General features: G+C 38.9%; 1 protein-coding gene across 8 annotated transcripts in view; it reads right to left on the bottom strand.

Moving 5' to 3' along the window:
* The window catches only part of VPS13B (vacuolar protein sorting 13 homolog B), a 948,921-nt gene that overhangs the window by 832,749 nt on the left and 103,118 nt on the right, over positions 1-13,054 (bottom strand). For all 8 annotated transcript variants that reach the window (XR_004644784.1, XM_034763372.1, XM_034763367.1 and 5 more), the window contains exons 5-6: positions 8,837-9,004; positions 6,453-6,634 (exon numbers count right to left, since the gene is read on the bottom strand). Coding sequence is in view for 7 of the 8 variants with exons in the window: in XM_034763372.1 (XP_034619263.1) it covers positions 6,453-6,634; positions 8,837-9,004 (350 nt within the window). In the remaining variant the exon portion in view is untranslated. The remainder of the gene's footprint in view (positions 1-6,452; positions 6,635-8,836; positions 9,005-13,054) is intronic.

Genomic DNA, 13,054 nt, shown 5'->3' with positions numbered 1-13,054 from the left:
CACAGATTCTCTATGACAGCTGGTGCAGGTCCATGGTGCCTCAGCCAAGCTAGAACAATCAGGATCATTCTTGCCTTGTCCTGTCTGATCATCTTCACCACCTTCTCAATTAATGGAAAGAGAAGGAAAGTGACCAAGATGGACTGACTGTTCTTTCATGCTCTTGAAAAGAAGAGACATTTTGTTGAATCTGGTTGGACAGACTCCAGCTGGAGAAAATCTCTTGCACCACCTAATCTTTCAGTGATCACTCGTGCATCTGAAACTGTCTCTGCTGAGCCGATCTGCCAACACACTGCTCTCCCCTGCTAGATATAGGGCCACCGAAAGGATATAACAAACAATGCCTCCAATCCCATAGATTGACTGCCTTAGCACACAGCAGAAAAGAGTGGGCACCTCCTTGTTTGTTGACATAATGCATAGCCACTGTATTGTCTATCACTACCTGAACAACCTTCCTCTTTACATGAGGAAGGAAAGACCTGAGAGCCAGACCAATAGCCCTTAATCTTAAAACATTTATGTGTAAATCCTATTGCTGGGACACCCAGTCACCTTGAACTATGAAAGATTCCAGATGAGCTCCCCATCCACTGTTTGATGCATCAGATGTTATCATGATCAACAGCAAAGAGGGACTGAACAGGATCCCCTCGAGAACATTAGTTCTGTTTATCCACCACATCAAAGAATCTAAAATGTTCATAGGCACGGTGACTAACATGTGAAGGCTGTCCAGCTTGTAAACTAAGCCAACCAGCGCTTCATTGCCTCATTCTGAAATATGCAAATTGAGTAACATAAGTAGTTGCTGCCATAAGACCCAACAGAGCCAAAAAGAAAATCACATTCTGAGTTCAACAATGATGTATCTCAAAAGTAGATTGCACTATCTTCAGAATGTTTTCCTCAGGGAGAAAAGCTCTTCCTAATACAGAGTCCAGGATAGAAGATCCATTTTATAGGGTCTAAGTGGAGTATAGATTTGATTTTTTAATATTCAGAAGCAATCATAAATCTGTAGGAAGGGAGGTAGTAACTGGATGTAGCCTAGCAGATATTTGTGTGAAGGAGACTTCAGCAGTCAACTGTCTAAATATGGGTAAACAGAAGTGTCCTGTCTTCTGAGATGCATTGCTAATATAGAAAGTTACATTGTAAAGACTCTTGGACTGTAGAAAGGCCAAAAAGCAGGACTTCGTACTGAAAATGTCCTTGTGCCACCACAAAACATAGGTACTTGTGATGATTTTGCAGATAGAAATATGGAAGTACACATTTTACATCAAAAGTTGTAAACCAATCCATAATTAAAAGTAAGGGACTTATGGAGGCTAGAATTCACATTCAAAAACGAAACTTCCAAACAAACCTGTTCAACTTCCTCAAATCTAAAACTGGTCAGAAACCCCCATCTTTTTTCCACACCAGAAAATATCTTGAATACAACTCTTGACTCCAGAGACCCTAAGCTACCTCTTTCAGCATCTATCAGAAGCAATTTCTGAACTTCATCTGGTACCGATGAAGACAGAATTTTTTAGGCACCTTAGCCTTATTGAACGAGGAAGTTAGAGCCAAAACAGGCCTCTTAGTCTTTTGATCTGATGATGGAGGCCGAAGGCTTAGCAGCAAGAGCTTCTTTAAGCAGGATAAGTTGCAGTCTATTCTGACATTTCTTATGAGCTCTGAGTGTAAAAAACTGACAAACAGAACATCCAAAAGGAGAGTGGCCTTCTCCAAGGCTCTTAAGGCACCTAACATGGCCATCCGACACCGGGAAGATAGCTGGGCATAAAGAACACCTCTTACATCTGCTTTTTCTTTTCTTTGGTTCTGTCATCATACAGAACCAAACCTAAAATTATATTAAATTAAGTATAACTAAAAACTCTCTAATTTAACTAACATTACAAGCTACCAACAACAATTATCTAAAAAAACCCAGCTCTGAAGGACCAGATTTGTTCACTTCTATCTGGCAGAAGCAGTTGGAAAGAAAACAGGCAGTAGAGAGTGCAACACCACCTTATATAACCTTGCCCTGAGAACATTCGAAAATGCTATGGGGAAGGGTAGACCAGTTAGGGGATTATACATAAGGGGGAACACGCAGAACCACTCAAAGAAACAACAACTGAAAGGCAAAATCCCAAACTGGATAAAAAAATGGCTACATTCTTTTATAATCTTCAGTCTAACACAAAATCAGCTATTATAATAAATTACACATCATCCTAGATATATTCTGCCAGGCAGATTTAAACTCACAGATCTACTAATAGAATAAAAAGGTCAATAATGACATTAATGCAATATATAGTTCATGAAACATGAAAAGTGGCTTGATAATAGTCCCAAGTATCCACACAGGGCAAAATGCACTTCTGCATATTGCTATTGACCCAACATCTGAAAATAAAATCACAAATGTAGTCCAAGATGCTCATGATGATATCCAAGAATGCAGAAAAATACAAGGAAAACTTTGCCATCCACACCCGTAACCCCCTTTTTCATTTTTCTTCTTCTTTTTTAGTGTTCAGCCAAAATATTTATTGCTGTAATTACAGCTGCAGCTTTTACTTACTCTGAGTTGATTTGGAAATCTTCCTAGTCAAGGTAGATGTATAGAGATTTGTGTGACTGCAAACAAGTAGTTATTTCAGCATACTAAAAGGAGTGCAGGACATTAACCATGCTCAATGGTGGTTTTGAAGCTGCTGTGGAAGGCTTCATTAATGGCAGACAGTCCTGCATGTATACACACACACTCTTAATTAGAAGTTGGACATTTCTGGCCAATAAGTAGTGAGTTCTATCAGGTGTACAAAACTGGCAGCCATTTTGAGCACCAGATCCAGTACAGTGCCAGGAGAAGACGGAGCTGCCAGTAGTAACCCAGACTGAATCTGTGGCTTGGATCTAAAAAGTTTCCTGTAATTTTACAGAAATCAGCGGGATTGAGACTGGGAAAATACCATAAAGGAGGAATCATAGACTGGAAGTCCGATGTCTTCGTGAGGTTTTTTTGTTGTTGTTCTTTTCAAAGAGATAATTTATTAATACACTAGTCCCAAGGTATACAAAAAAAATTGTTTTTAAGTAAACGTAACTCATGAAATGAAACAAACATTCCTAAAGACTGCACCCTCTATTTAACTACAGAACAAGTACAGTACGTGAAGCATTAATGCGAACTACCTGACATCTTTCCTCATACCTGTTCCAGGGGAACTAGCTAGGGATTTGGGTTAATGTTACCGAGATAAGGGCCACACCTTTCCACTCTCTAACCTCTCTGCTAAGATAGTCAATTAGATAGTGACAGTAATGACAATTTTGGAGATAAATATACTTATCTACTAGAGGAAATGGTTGAAGCTAGGGTTACCATCCGTCCGGGTTTTCCCGGACATGTCCGGTTTTTTCAGCCTTAAATGGCCGTCCGGGGGGGATTTCTAATCAAGTAGAAATGTCCGGGATTTCCCCCTTCCCCTCATGCAGAGTGCGGCTCAGCTGATTGGATGGCAGGGCCTGATTGAAAGCTGCTCGCAGCCGCTGGGGCCTCTAGCAGCCAGAGTCCTTCCCCCTCCCCACTCCCTCCTCCCCCGCAGAGAAGTACAGAACAGTGTTTGAGTCCACGTGGAGCCCGCAGCTCTCCCTCTGCTGGGTGAGCAGGGCAGGCGGGGGGGTGCAGAGGCTGCAGGGTGACGAGGAGCAAGGCAGGCAGGGGCATAGAAGCTGCAGGGGCAGGGGGCGCAGAGGCTGCAGGGCGAGTGGGGAGCAGGGGGCACAGAGGCTGCAGGGATGGGGGGGTGCAGAGATTGCAGGGCAAGGAGGAGCAGGGCAGGCAGGGGCATAGAGGCTGCAGGGGCAGGGCAGGCAGTGGGCGCAGAGGCTGCAGGGTGAGGAGGAGCAGGGCATGCAGGGGCATAGAGGCTGCAGGGGCAGGGGGGTGCAGGGCAGGCGGGGGGGTGAAGGGACTGCAGGGCGAGTGGGGAGCAGGGAAGCACTTAGCAACCCCCAACCAAGATCAGAGCGGGAAGGAGGAGGGAGAATGCGGAGTGCTCAGAGGAGGGGGCAGAGTTGGGGCAGGGACTTTGGAGAAGGGGCGGGGCCAGGGGCGGAGTTGGGGCAGGGCTAGGGGCGGGACCGGGGCCCCGTGGAGTGTCCTCTTTTTTAAATGTTTGAATATGGTAACCCTAGTTGAAGCTATAAATTCATTTCACTTACAGCAGTGAAGTTTAACATTTTTAAAGTTTTCATGAATGAATGCCAGCCATCCCAGTGATCTGATTGGCTGGCACTGACTTCATGAGTATAAATTACAAGAGCACATTTAAAGAACACCTATATCCAATCAGAAACCTAACATTTAAAATAGTATATATATTTTTAAATGGTAATTTTTTCTATAACTGCTCTCTGACTAACTAAAGCACGCAACCATCTTGTTTATAGCAATCAGCATGCAGCAAATTAATAATGATATATGAAGCAAATATTTCTCTACTGAATCAATAATTACAGCCCCAGTGTTTAAATGTATAGGAATCAAGCAGTATAAAAATAGTTTTAGAATAGTATAAAAGAACATTGACATTGAACATACGGGTTATTTCATATACAATTGACTTCAACATTTATCCAGCAGCATAAAACCAAATGTTCTAATCTTTTAATGACATCTCTAAGGACAATGTACAAAGTGAAGATATCTTATCTGTAAATCACATACTGAAAATGAAAAACAATATGGTAACTAGGGACAATATCACCAAAAATCAACAAAATATGAATAGTAGGTAAGATGTGTCTTTGAACACACTGAAATGTGTAAAAAGATGGGAATGACTGACCACCACCAGAGATAAACAGGTGGGTTTCATATAAATATAAATTTAATTACACTAACATTGCTCCATGTACTCTGGCATGTGTTTTATGGTAATCTAGGACCCATAAAAAAAATTATGTAATAAAGTAAAAGAAAGTAAAGAATTCATTATTAAAACAGCAGCACCATTTGACACTATCCTGAAGACTGTGTCAATGTTTCCACTATAAATGTCTGTTGTCAGAGGTTTATAATTCAGCCATAAAAATTTGCTCCGTGTTAAAACTTGGCACAGAAGATCTAAAGCCTGTGATTGAATATTTTTCCCAAAATTAAAAAGAATAACTTTGCTGATTTTAAGTGCAAAAATACAGGATTTTTAGCATGCAGTATTATTGCACATATGCACCACATGTACTAGTACCACAAATCGTAAAGGCCTTAATACGTATGTCACAGCCAATCATATAATAAATCATTAATATCAGGACAGTCCATGTAAGCTTTAAAATAATTGACCATTTGGTTAAAAAGGTCCTAATATCCATAAAGACTCAGCTTTTACTCATTTCTAAAAAAACACAAAAAATGAATTTACCAAAAAAATTAACACAGGATTAACTGGTCCCACTGTGCCTAAGTACTGTATAAATATAAGACCAGTGCACAACAGGATGTATTTTACGTACTAAGACACACTACTAATTTTTCCTATCAGATGTAGGTAATATCAGTAAAAATTAAATTAATGATCAGGAGAGGTGCTGATTGCCTGCTTTCACATATGCTACTGGATGTTCATGTGTGCAAAACAAGCAAAAAAGAAATGCTATGCAGCATTTTTCATGAATACATTTCAAGATAAGCACTTAAAAATAGCAAGTATCTGTAAGAGTTTTGGTATCTTCAGATCAATAGTGCTATGTAAGTGCAAAATACCATTTACAGGGAAGGTGGTAGCAAAAAGCTTCCCCCATACTGTCCAACATACCTACAACATGAACTGAAGGAAGAGTCTTTAAAGGTGAAAAGGTAATTCAACCTCTGTGCCCAATCAGCTGTTGATTTCTATGCTTTGACTATCAATAAACATGTCACTTAGTGCCAGACGTGTGTGTGTGATAAGCCCATTAAGAACTGGACTTGGACCACTAATTTTTTACACCTAGACCACTGAACAGTCATTAGAATATATTAAGTTTTGCTTAATACCTATCTATGTCTGGGCCAGATTTTAAAATGCTCTATGTCCCATTACTAATCTCCTAAATCATGCAGTCTCCAAACTTAACTGTAAGCTTCCCCCCCACCCACCCCCCGTTTTCTCGAATCTTTATTCTGTGGTACAATTATTACAATCATTTTTTTAAGGTCAAGCAAAAACCTGTCTGGATTGAACAGGACTTTTCTTTCTTAAAGCTGTTAGTATACATAATACATGCAGTCTATTAATAAACCAAGACACAAAAATTCCATAGTAGTTAATGTACTATGTTAGTGTTCATGTACTTTGGTTTTTCTTATGAATGTCAAATTATACACTTAAAACCTGAAAAATAGTTCATACATATGGATTTGAGGAAACAAAAGAAGACACTTTGATACCTACTTTGATAACAGATGGCATCTTGGAATTAAGGTTATCATAAGTAAAATGCAGACGAGTTCTGAAGGAACACTTGTAAAGGAGAGGGTCCTGGTAAAATTCAATTTTTCCACTAGCATTTCTCTTATCAAGACATACTGTGCAGTCAGAAAAATTAATCACCTTCCTTAGTACCAGATCATTTGCTTTAAAAAGAGAAGAAAAAATATTAAGACAATTTAAAACATAAAAAATAAGAAGCAAATACTTAATATGCATAGTATGCGATTCTATGAGCAAATAGTAATAATCAATAAAAAATAAATAGATTGACAGAAAGAGAAGAGACTGCCACTGTAGTTAGCAGTGTTATCTTTTATTTAAGCTACCACAAATATTACCGGCTCACATGGCTAAAATAAAGAGCTTTAGCAAGAAAAATAATTTTCTAAGCAAGCATTTAGTAATATATATATCTTTACAGCTTACTAAAATGTTTTGTATTTAAACACACATTTAAAGTGTGTGTTTTACACTTTAAAAACAAAAACACTTCCACAAAGATAACAATCCCACCCACACTTGAAAACTATTGTCCCAAACATAGCAGAGGTCTCAAATCCCCGAGGAATAATGATTATCCAGAAAAGGGGGGAAGAGGGGGAAGAGTGTTGATCTTGAAATAAAGGGGAAGAAAGAAGTTAATAAATCTAAACAACATTACACCTCCAATAATGCACTCAAAGGTTACATTCAGTTTTACTCAGAATGGGTAGCGGGGTGGGGGGAACAGCTGAAGCCAATAGTTAAAAATTAGGCAACAGAGAATATGGAAAGTGAATATCCAAAATGCTCTCTCAATTTTCATATACTTTATTATAAATCTGCAAGGACAAAAAAATTCTTGTATTATCATTAACCAAAAACATATTAATTCTTCCTTATAGTCACAATTTTGCTAGAAATAATGGAGTTGCAGAAAACTCCAAAGATGCAAAATCATCTCACAAAAAGAGTAGTTTCTTTCTAAGATCTTGTATAGTCTTGACTGAGAAAAAAATATATACATTTTCCCATTTAAGAAGAATTTTATATTTTGCAGCCAAAGGCAGAACAGGGAGAGTCCCTCTTTCTCCTTCCTTGGTCCTTTTATCAACTGTCCTATGCCCCAGCCAAATGGATTACCCGGTGAGACCCTTCCTATTAGAAGAGCTCTATCTAGGATGACTAGTGCAACTGGGAAGCCATAACATATGGATCACCCTCCAGACCCTGCTCTGCAATCCAATGACAGCTGAGAAGGGCAGTGTGCCTTAACCTGTTTTTCCATGCTGTGGTCAGTTTAACTTTTTATCATAGAATCATAGAACCATAGAATAACAGGGTTGGAAGGGACCTCAGGAGGTCATCTAGTCCAACCCCCTGCTCAAAGCAGGACCAATCCCCAACTAAATCAATAGAATGCATACTTCAAAGATGGTCTTTTTTTGTGAATTTGGTGATTATAAAAATGAGAACAATACAGGCTAGAGCCATGCACAGTGCAAATTTCCCAATTCACTTTGCACCTCAGAGCTGACCTTAAAACACTCCTAGCTACTGTAGTCTATGCACAAGGATGAGACCAGCCCACTCATTTTTTTCTCCCTGGGAGAGTTTTGTCGATTTGATAACCTGCCAAAAATGCACATTTTCATCAGATAAGTTTTTATCTTGCAATTTCTGAAGCAAAATAAAATAAAATATTTTATGATCATCTTGGCTTCAGATATATTTTATAATGTTATAATATTACCATAATTATTATAAATTTTAGCTAGAGACAGTTGTCCAGTGCTTAGGGTAATGGCACAATATGCAAGAGACTCATGTTCGATTCTCTGCTCTGCTATATATTTCCTATGTGACCCTGGGCAAGTCTCTCTTATGCTTCAGTTTCTCATCTGTAAAATGAGTACAACAGGACTTCCCGGCCTCACAGGAGAATTGTGAAGATAAATAGATTAAATATTGTGAGGCACTCAGATACCAAGGTCCTGGGGACTACACACCCCACCCTAAAATGAACAGATAACTTGATATTTTCCCCTACTGATGTGTGATGTGGCATGTACTATTTCACTTAACTGATGTAATAACTGATGGTCTTTCTATCCCATAAAATACACTGCATGTGTTTGCATTTCCATCCAGCCTACTTAATAGTTAACATATAAAATTACCATAATGTGGCCTGCAAGGTACAGGTAATGGAAAAAACAACCATGTTAAAAAAGAAAATTGAAAATATCATAGGAAGCAATTTCACTACCAACACTTAGAAAGCTACTTGCATGAAATTTAAACTCTCATCTAAGGAATAAGAGTCCTAATACTATAGAATCTAAGACCCAAAAGCATCTACTCACCAGAGATGTCCATAAATGCACGATCCCAAAATTCATCCACTGTATAGCATTCTGCAGAAGTGATATTGACTGAGAGAACAATATCATCCTCCACATACTTTAATATGAGATTGTTGATCACAATGTTGACATTATTTACAACGCGCCTAATCAAACTCTGCACGTAACCTATCAAATGGAAACAAAAAGACAAAGAATGATTCTCAGAGTTCTCAGACGCTATGAGGAAGAGATGCTACTAATAATTTCACCCCTCAAATTTGTTAATTATTACAAAAAAATATAACAAATTATTTCCAAGGTATTTCCATTCCCAGTCATCAGAATATCACTATCACACTAACCTTTCCCTAGCTAAAAGCACAAGGACATAACTTCTTTAAAACTGCATTCAGTGCTACTGAGTGAATTAGCTTCCAGCAAGTGTGGCAGAGGAAATATAAAAACAAAATTCTCATCTATTAGGATTTTAATGGAGTATTAGATGTTATGTTGAAACCTGATGGCAAAAATTAATCTTCAAATTTAATTTTTCAGGATAGTGCAACATTTATTTCTTTTCCTTTTGGGGGGGAGGAGGAGGGAGGAAGAGAGATCACAAAATACTGCTACTAAAAGATTTTATGTGAACATACAAAAATAACTATATTCAAAGAAAGATAGAAATGGACTTGGAAAGAATATACAAAGTTACTAGGATACTAGTTCAAATATACATGCCTTTATATATATTTTTCCCTCTAAATCCATCTACAAAAAGTCACAGAACAACATTCATCTTTCTAAGTACTTTTATTACTCAATTTAAATTTTAATGACCAATATATTCATGTGCTCCTCAGTAAGAACTCTGTTAGGTATAACAGAATCAATTTCTGTCAACAACTCACACAGTTAGCACCTGCAATAAAGCCTACTGGGAAGAAACCTATTTAAATTTGTTCAACCATAACATGGTTGGAAAAACTAACTCTTCTATGCTTTCCCAGTGGAGGGTAAAAATTCTCATCTGAACAATACAGGAAAGAAATGCAATCCTATCCATATTGAAGTTTTTCCTGTATACGGAATATATTAAAAATGCCAATTAATTTATGCTGCTAAGGAAAAGAAACAGATACCTATACATCAATATCATATGCAAAAACACATGCATTACATATTATGACAACGGTGATGGTCACTATAGTTTAAACTGATTGAAAAAAGGCAGTTAAAGTTAGAACTTATTCCACTTATACAAAATAAAATATTGCCTTTAGAAACTCATGTCACATATTAATGGGGTCTGATTTACTTTTTAGAGTGTTTTAGTGTTTAAAAGTGAGAGGCATTTAAAAACGACCTATTTGGGGGGTGGGAAGGGGAGCGGAGGGAAGAACCACACACAATCTTTAACAGTTCTTTGAGAAGCTTTCAAACAATGTTGTTAAAACATAGCAAATGCAAACATACCACAGGTACCAATAATAATGTCTCATGTATAGGGTACACATAGAATTACATATTTAAATATTTATTTACATAACTTCACTCCCTAATGTCAAGATATTTGATGATGGATGCCATTTTCTATGGACGGTGAAGGGATTCTTACTAAACAAGAGCAAAGGTAAGATGCTTTTAAACTGGGCCTGCAGATAGGATTTATAGGGCCTTCAACAAGCTGTCAAAGCAGGGTTCTCTGTGACCCAGAACCATGCAGCAGCCTCACCCTTCGAAATGAAACATGTAGCATTCCTGCAACCCTATGCTTTGCTCCCAGAAAACTCATCTCCCCTTTGTTGTGCCTCCCACACCACCTCCACTGATAATGCCTCATCCCTTGCCCAGCTAGATACCCTTACTAAATTTCATTGATTTTTTTTTTAAATTCCGCCTCATTGCCATGACACAGAATACAAGTGTTGCCAACGTGCAAGAGACAGTCAACACTCAGGTCCCAGTTACAAGCTGGTACCATCTGCCCAGGATGGGGCATTATCACTGGGAGACAGATTGCCAACATTCACTTTAATAGAGCCTTCACATTCTCAGTGAGTTCAGTTACCACATTAATGAAAGCTGATAATATTGCTTCTAATGTGGCGCTCCATTTCTTGATCCACTTTATGTAAGATGGGATCTGCCCTCTGCACTAAATTTACAAACAAAGATTATTTTGAATTTGAGGATAATTTCTCTTTCTAGAAACTGATGGTGAACGAGTCCTAAAACATCTCTTAGGGCTTAATCCCACAGATTGTGTTTGGGAATGGATACTTCCCTTGTTTTTGTAAATATAGAGTTAACACACTGAACACACAGATTAATCCCAAGGACTAAATTACAGCAAACTAAGGCCACTTTACTTCTGAATGACAGAATCTACGCCAGGAACTAATTTTACACTTTAACTAATATGCTTTCATTAAACACATTTAATAACACTGCTCTACAGCCAAAATGCTTCTGAAATAAATGTAGTCAAACTTTACTAATTCTGGGTCACTGAGAACGAAAATGATGCTTAAAATTGTTGATTGGCTCTAGTTTTCAAGATATGCTATTGGGTCAGTATATACGACCCTTGACTTGGGAATGGCGGAGGATAAGTGAGTTATAAAGGGAAGGGATCTCAATTTAAACCAGAAATGACTAAAATACATCTTTGACTGGATCTATGAATAAATCTATGACTGGGTTTGGAGAGTTCTTGATTTTTAGGCAAAACAATGAATGATGCAATCTGAAGTTGGGATTGCGTCATACATGATATGAACTGCATCATGTTATTCCTAGAAGTCATGGATGATGCAATCATAACGAAGCTTACATCACTCTGCTGAACAAATTGCCCTATATCAGCTCTAGAAATCATACAGTGTCGTGCTCTCTTATTTGTCAGTGTTTGATTTTGCAAAGGGACACATTTCTGTTTAGCCAAAGTGAGCAGAGATGCCTCGTACTTGTGTGAACAGTGCAGATAACTTCTGCTATGTTTGTGGTGAAGTGACTTTTGCATCACAAAAGCGCAATATAACCACTATGGTTAAGAAAGCCTATCACCTTTATTTTGGCTGCAAAATTGGAGATCGGGACAAGGGGTGGGCCCCACACATATGCTGCAACACTTGTGCAACAAATCTTCTCCAGTGGTTGAACAGGAAAAGGAAATCTATGCCTTTTGCAGTGCCAATGATTTGGAGAGAGCCAACAGATCATACCAGCAATTGTTACTTCTGCATGGTGCCTCCAGTTGGGAAAGGTGTGTCAAAGAAGAAGAAGTGGACTGTGCATTATCCAAACATTCCATCAGCTATACGCCCAGTACCCCATGGAGAAGGACTGCCGGTTCCTGATGCACCAGAATCATTCTCACTTCAGTCAGACGAGGAAGAGGAAGAGGATGAAACTTCTGGTCCTGAACCATCAATGTCACAGGACCCACATTTTCTCCCATCCTCCTCCTCTGAACCACACCTCATAACACAAGGTGAACTGAATGACCTTGTCAGGGATTTGGAACCACCCAAGAGTAAGGCAGAGCTGTTGGGCTCCAGACTACAGCAGTGGAATCTACTGGCAGGTGATGTTAGGGTTTCCATGTTCCGTGACCGTCAAAAGGATCTTGTCCCATTCGTCTTCATGGAAGGTGATCGAAGGTGTGATGGCAGCCCTCAACATCGTTCACGATCCAGATGAGTGGAGACTGTTCATTGATTCATCGAAGACGAGTCTTAAAGCTGTTTTACTGCATAATGGCAATGTTTTGCCATCAATTCCAGTTGGTCATGCAGTCCACATGAAGGAAACCTATGACAACATGAAACAACTTTTGAGGTGCATAAACTATGACCAACATCAATGGCAGCTTTGTGGCGATTTGAAGGTTGTTGTTCTCTTGCTTGGTCTGCAGACTGGATACACAAAGTACTGCTGTTTTCTCTGCGAATGGAATAGGCGTGTAAGAGATTCCCACTACATCAAGAAAGATTGGCCACTCCGACAGTCATTGGAGCCTGGGAGGAAAAGTGTTCAGCATCCACCACTTGTTGAATCAAGGAAGATTTTGTTACCACCCTTCCACATCAAGCTGGGTCTGATGAAGAACTTTGTGAAGGCCATTGACAAAACACAAGCAGCTTTCAAGTACCTCCGTGGAAAATTTCCAAGGTTAAGTGAAGCTAAGATAAAGGAAGGTGTCTTTGTTGGTCCTCAGATTCGTTTGACCATGCA

Source organism: Trachemys scripta, chromosome 2 (genome assembly GCF_013100865.1).
Source record: "Trachemys scripta elegans isolate TJP31775 chromosome 2, CAS_Tse_1.0, whole genome shotgun sequence".
In the NCBI taxonomy this organism is placed as follows: Eukaryota; Metazoa; Chordata; order Testudines; family Emydidae; genus Trachemys; species Trachemys scripta.
This window is presented reverse-complemented; position numbering and strand designations above follow the sequence as displayed.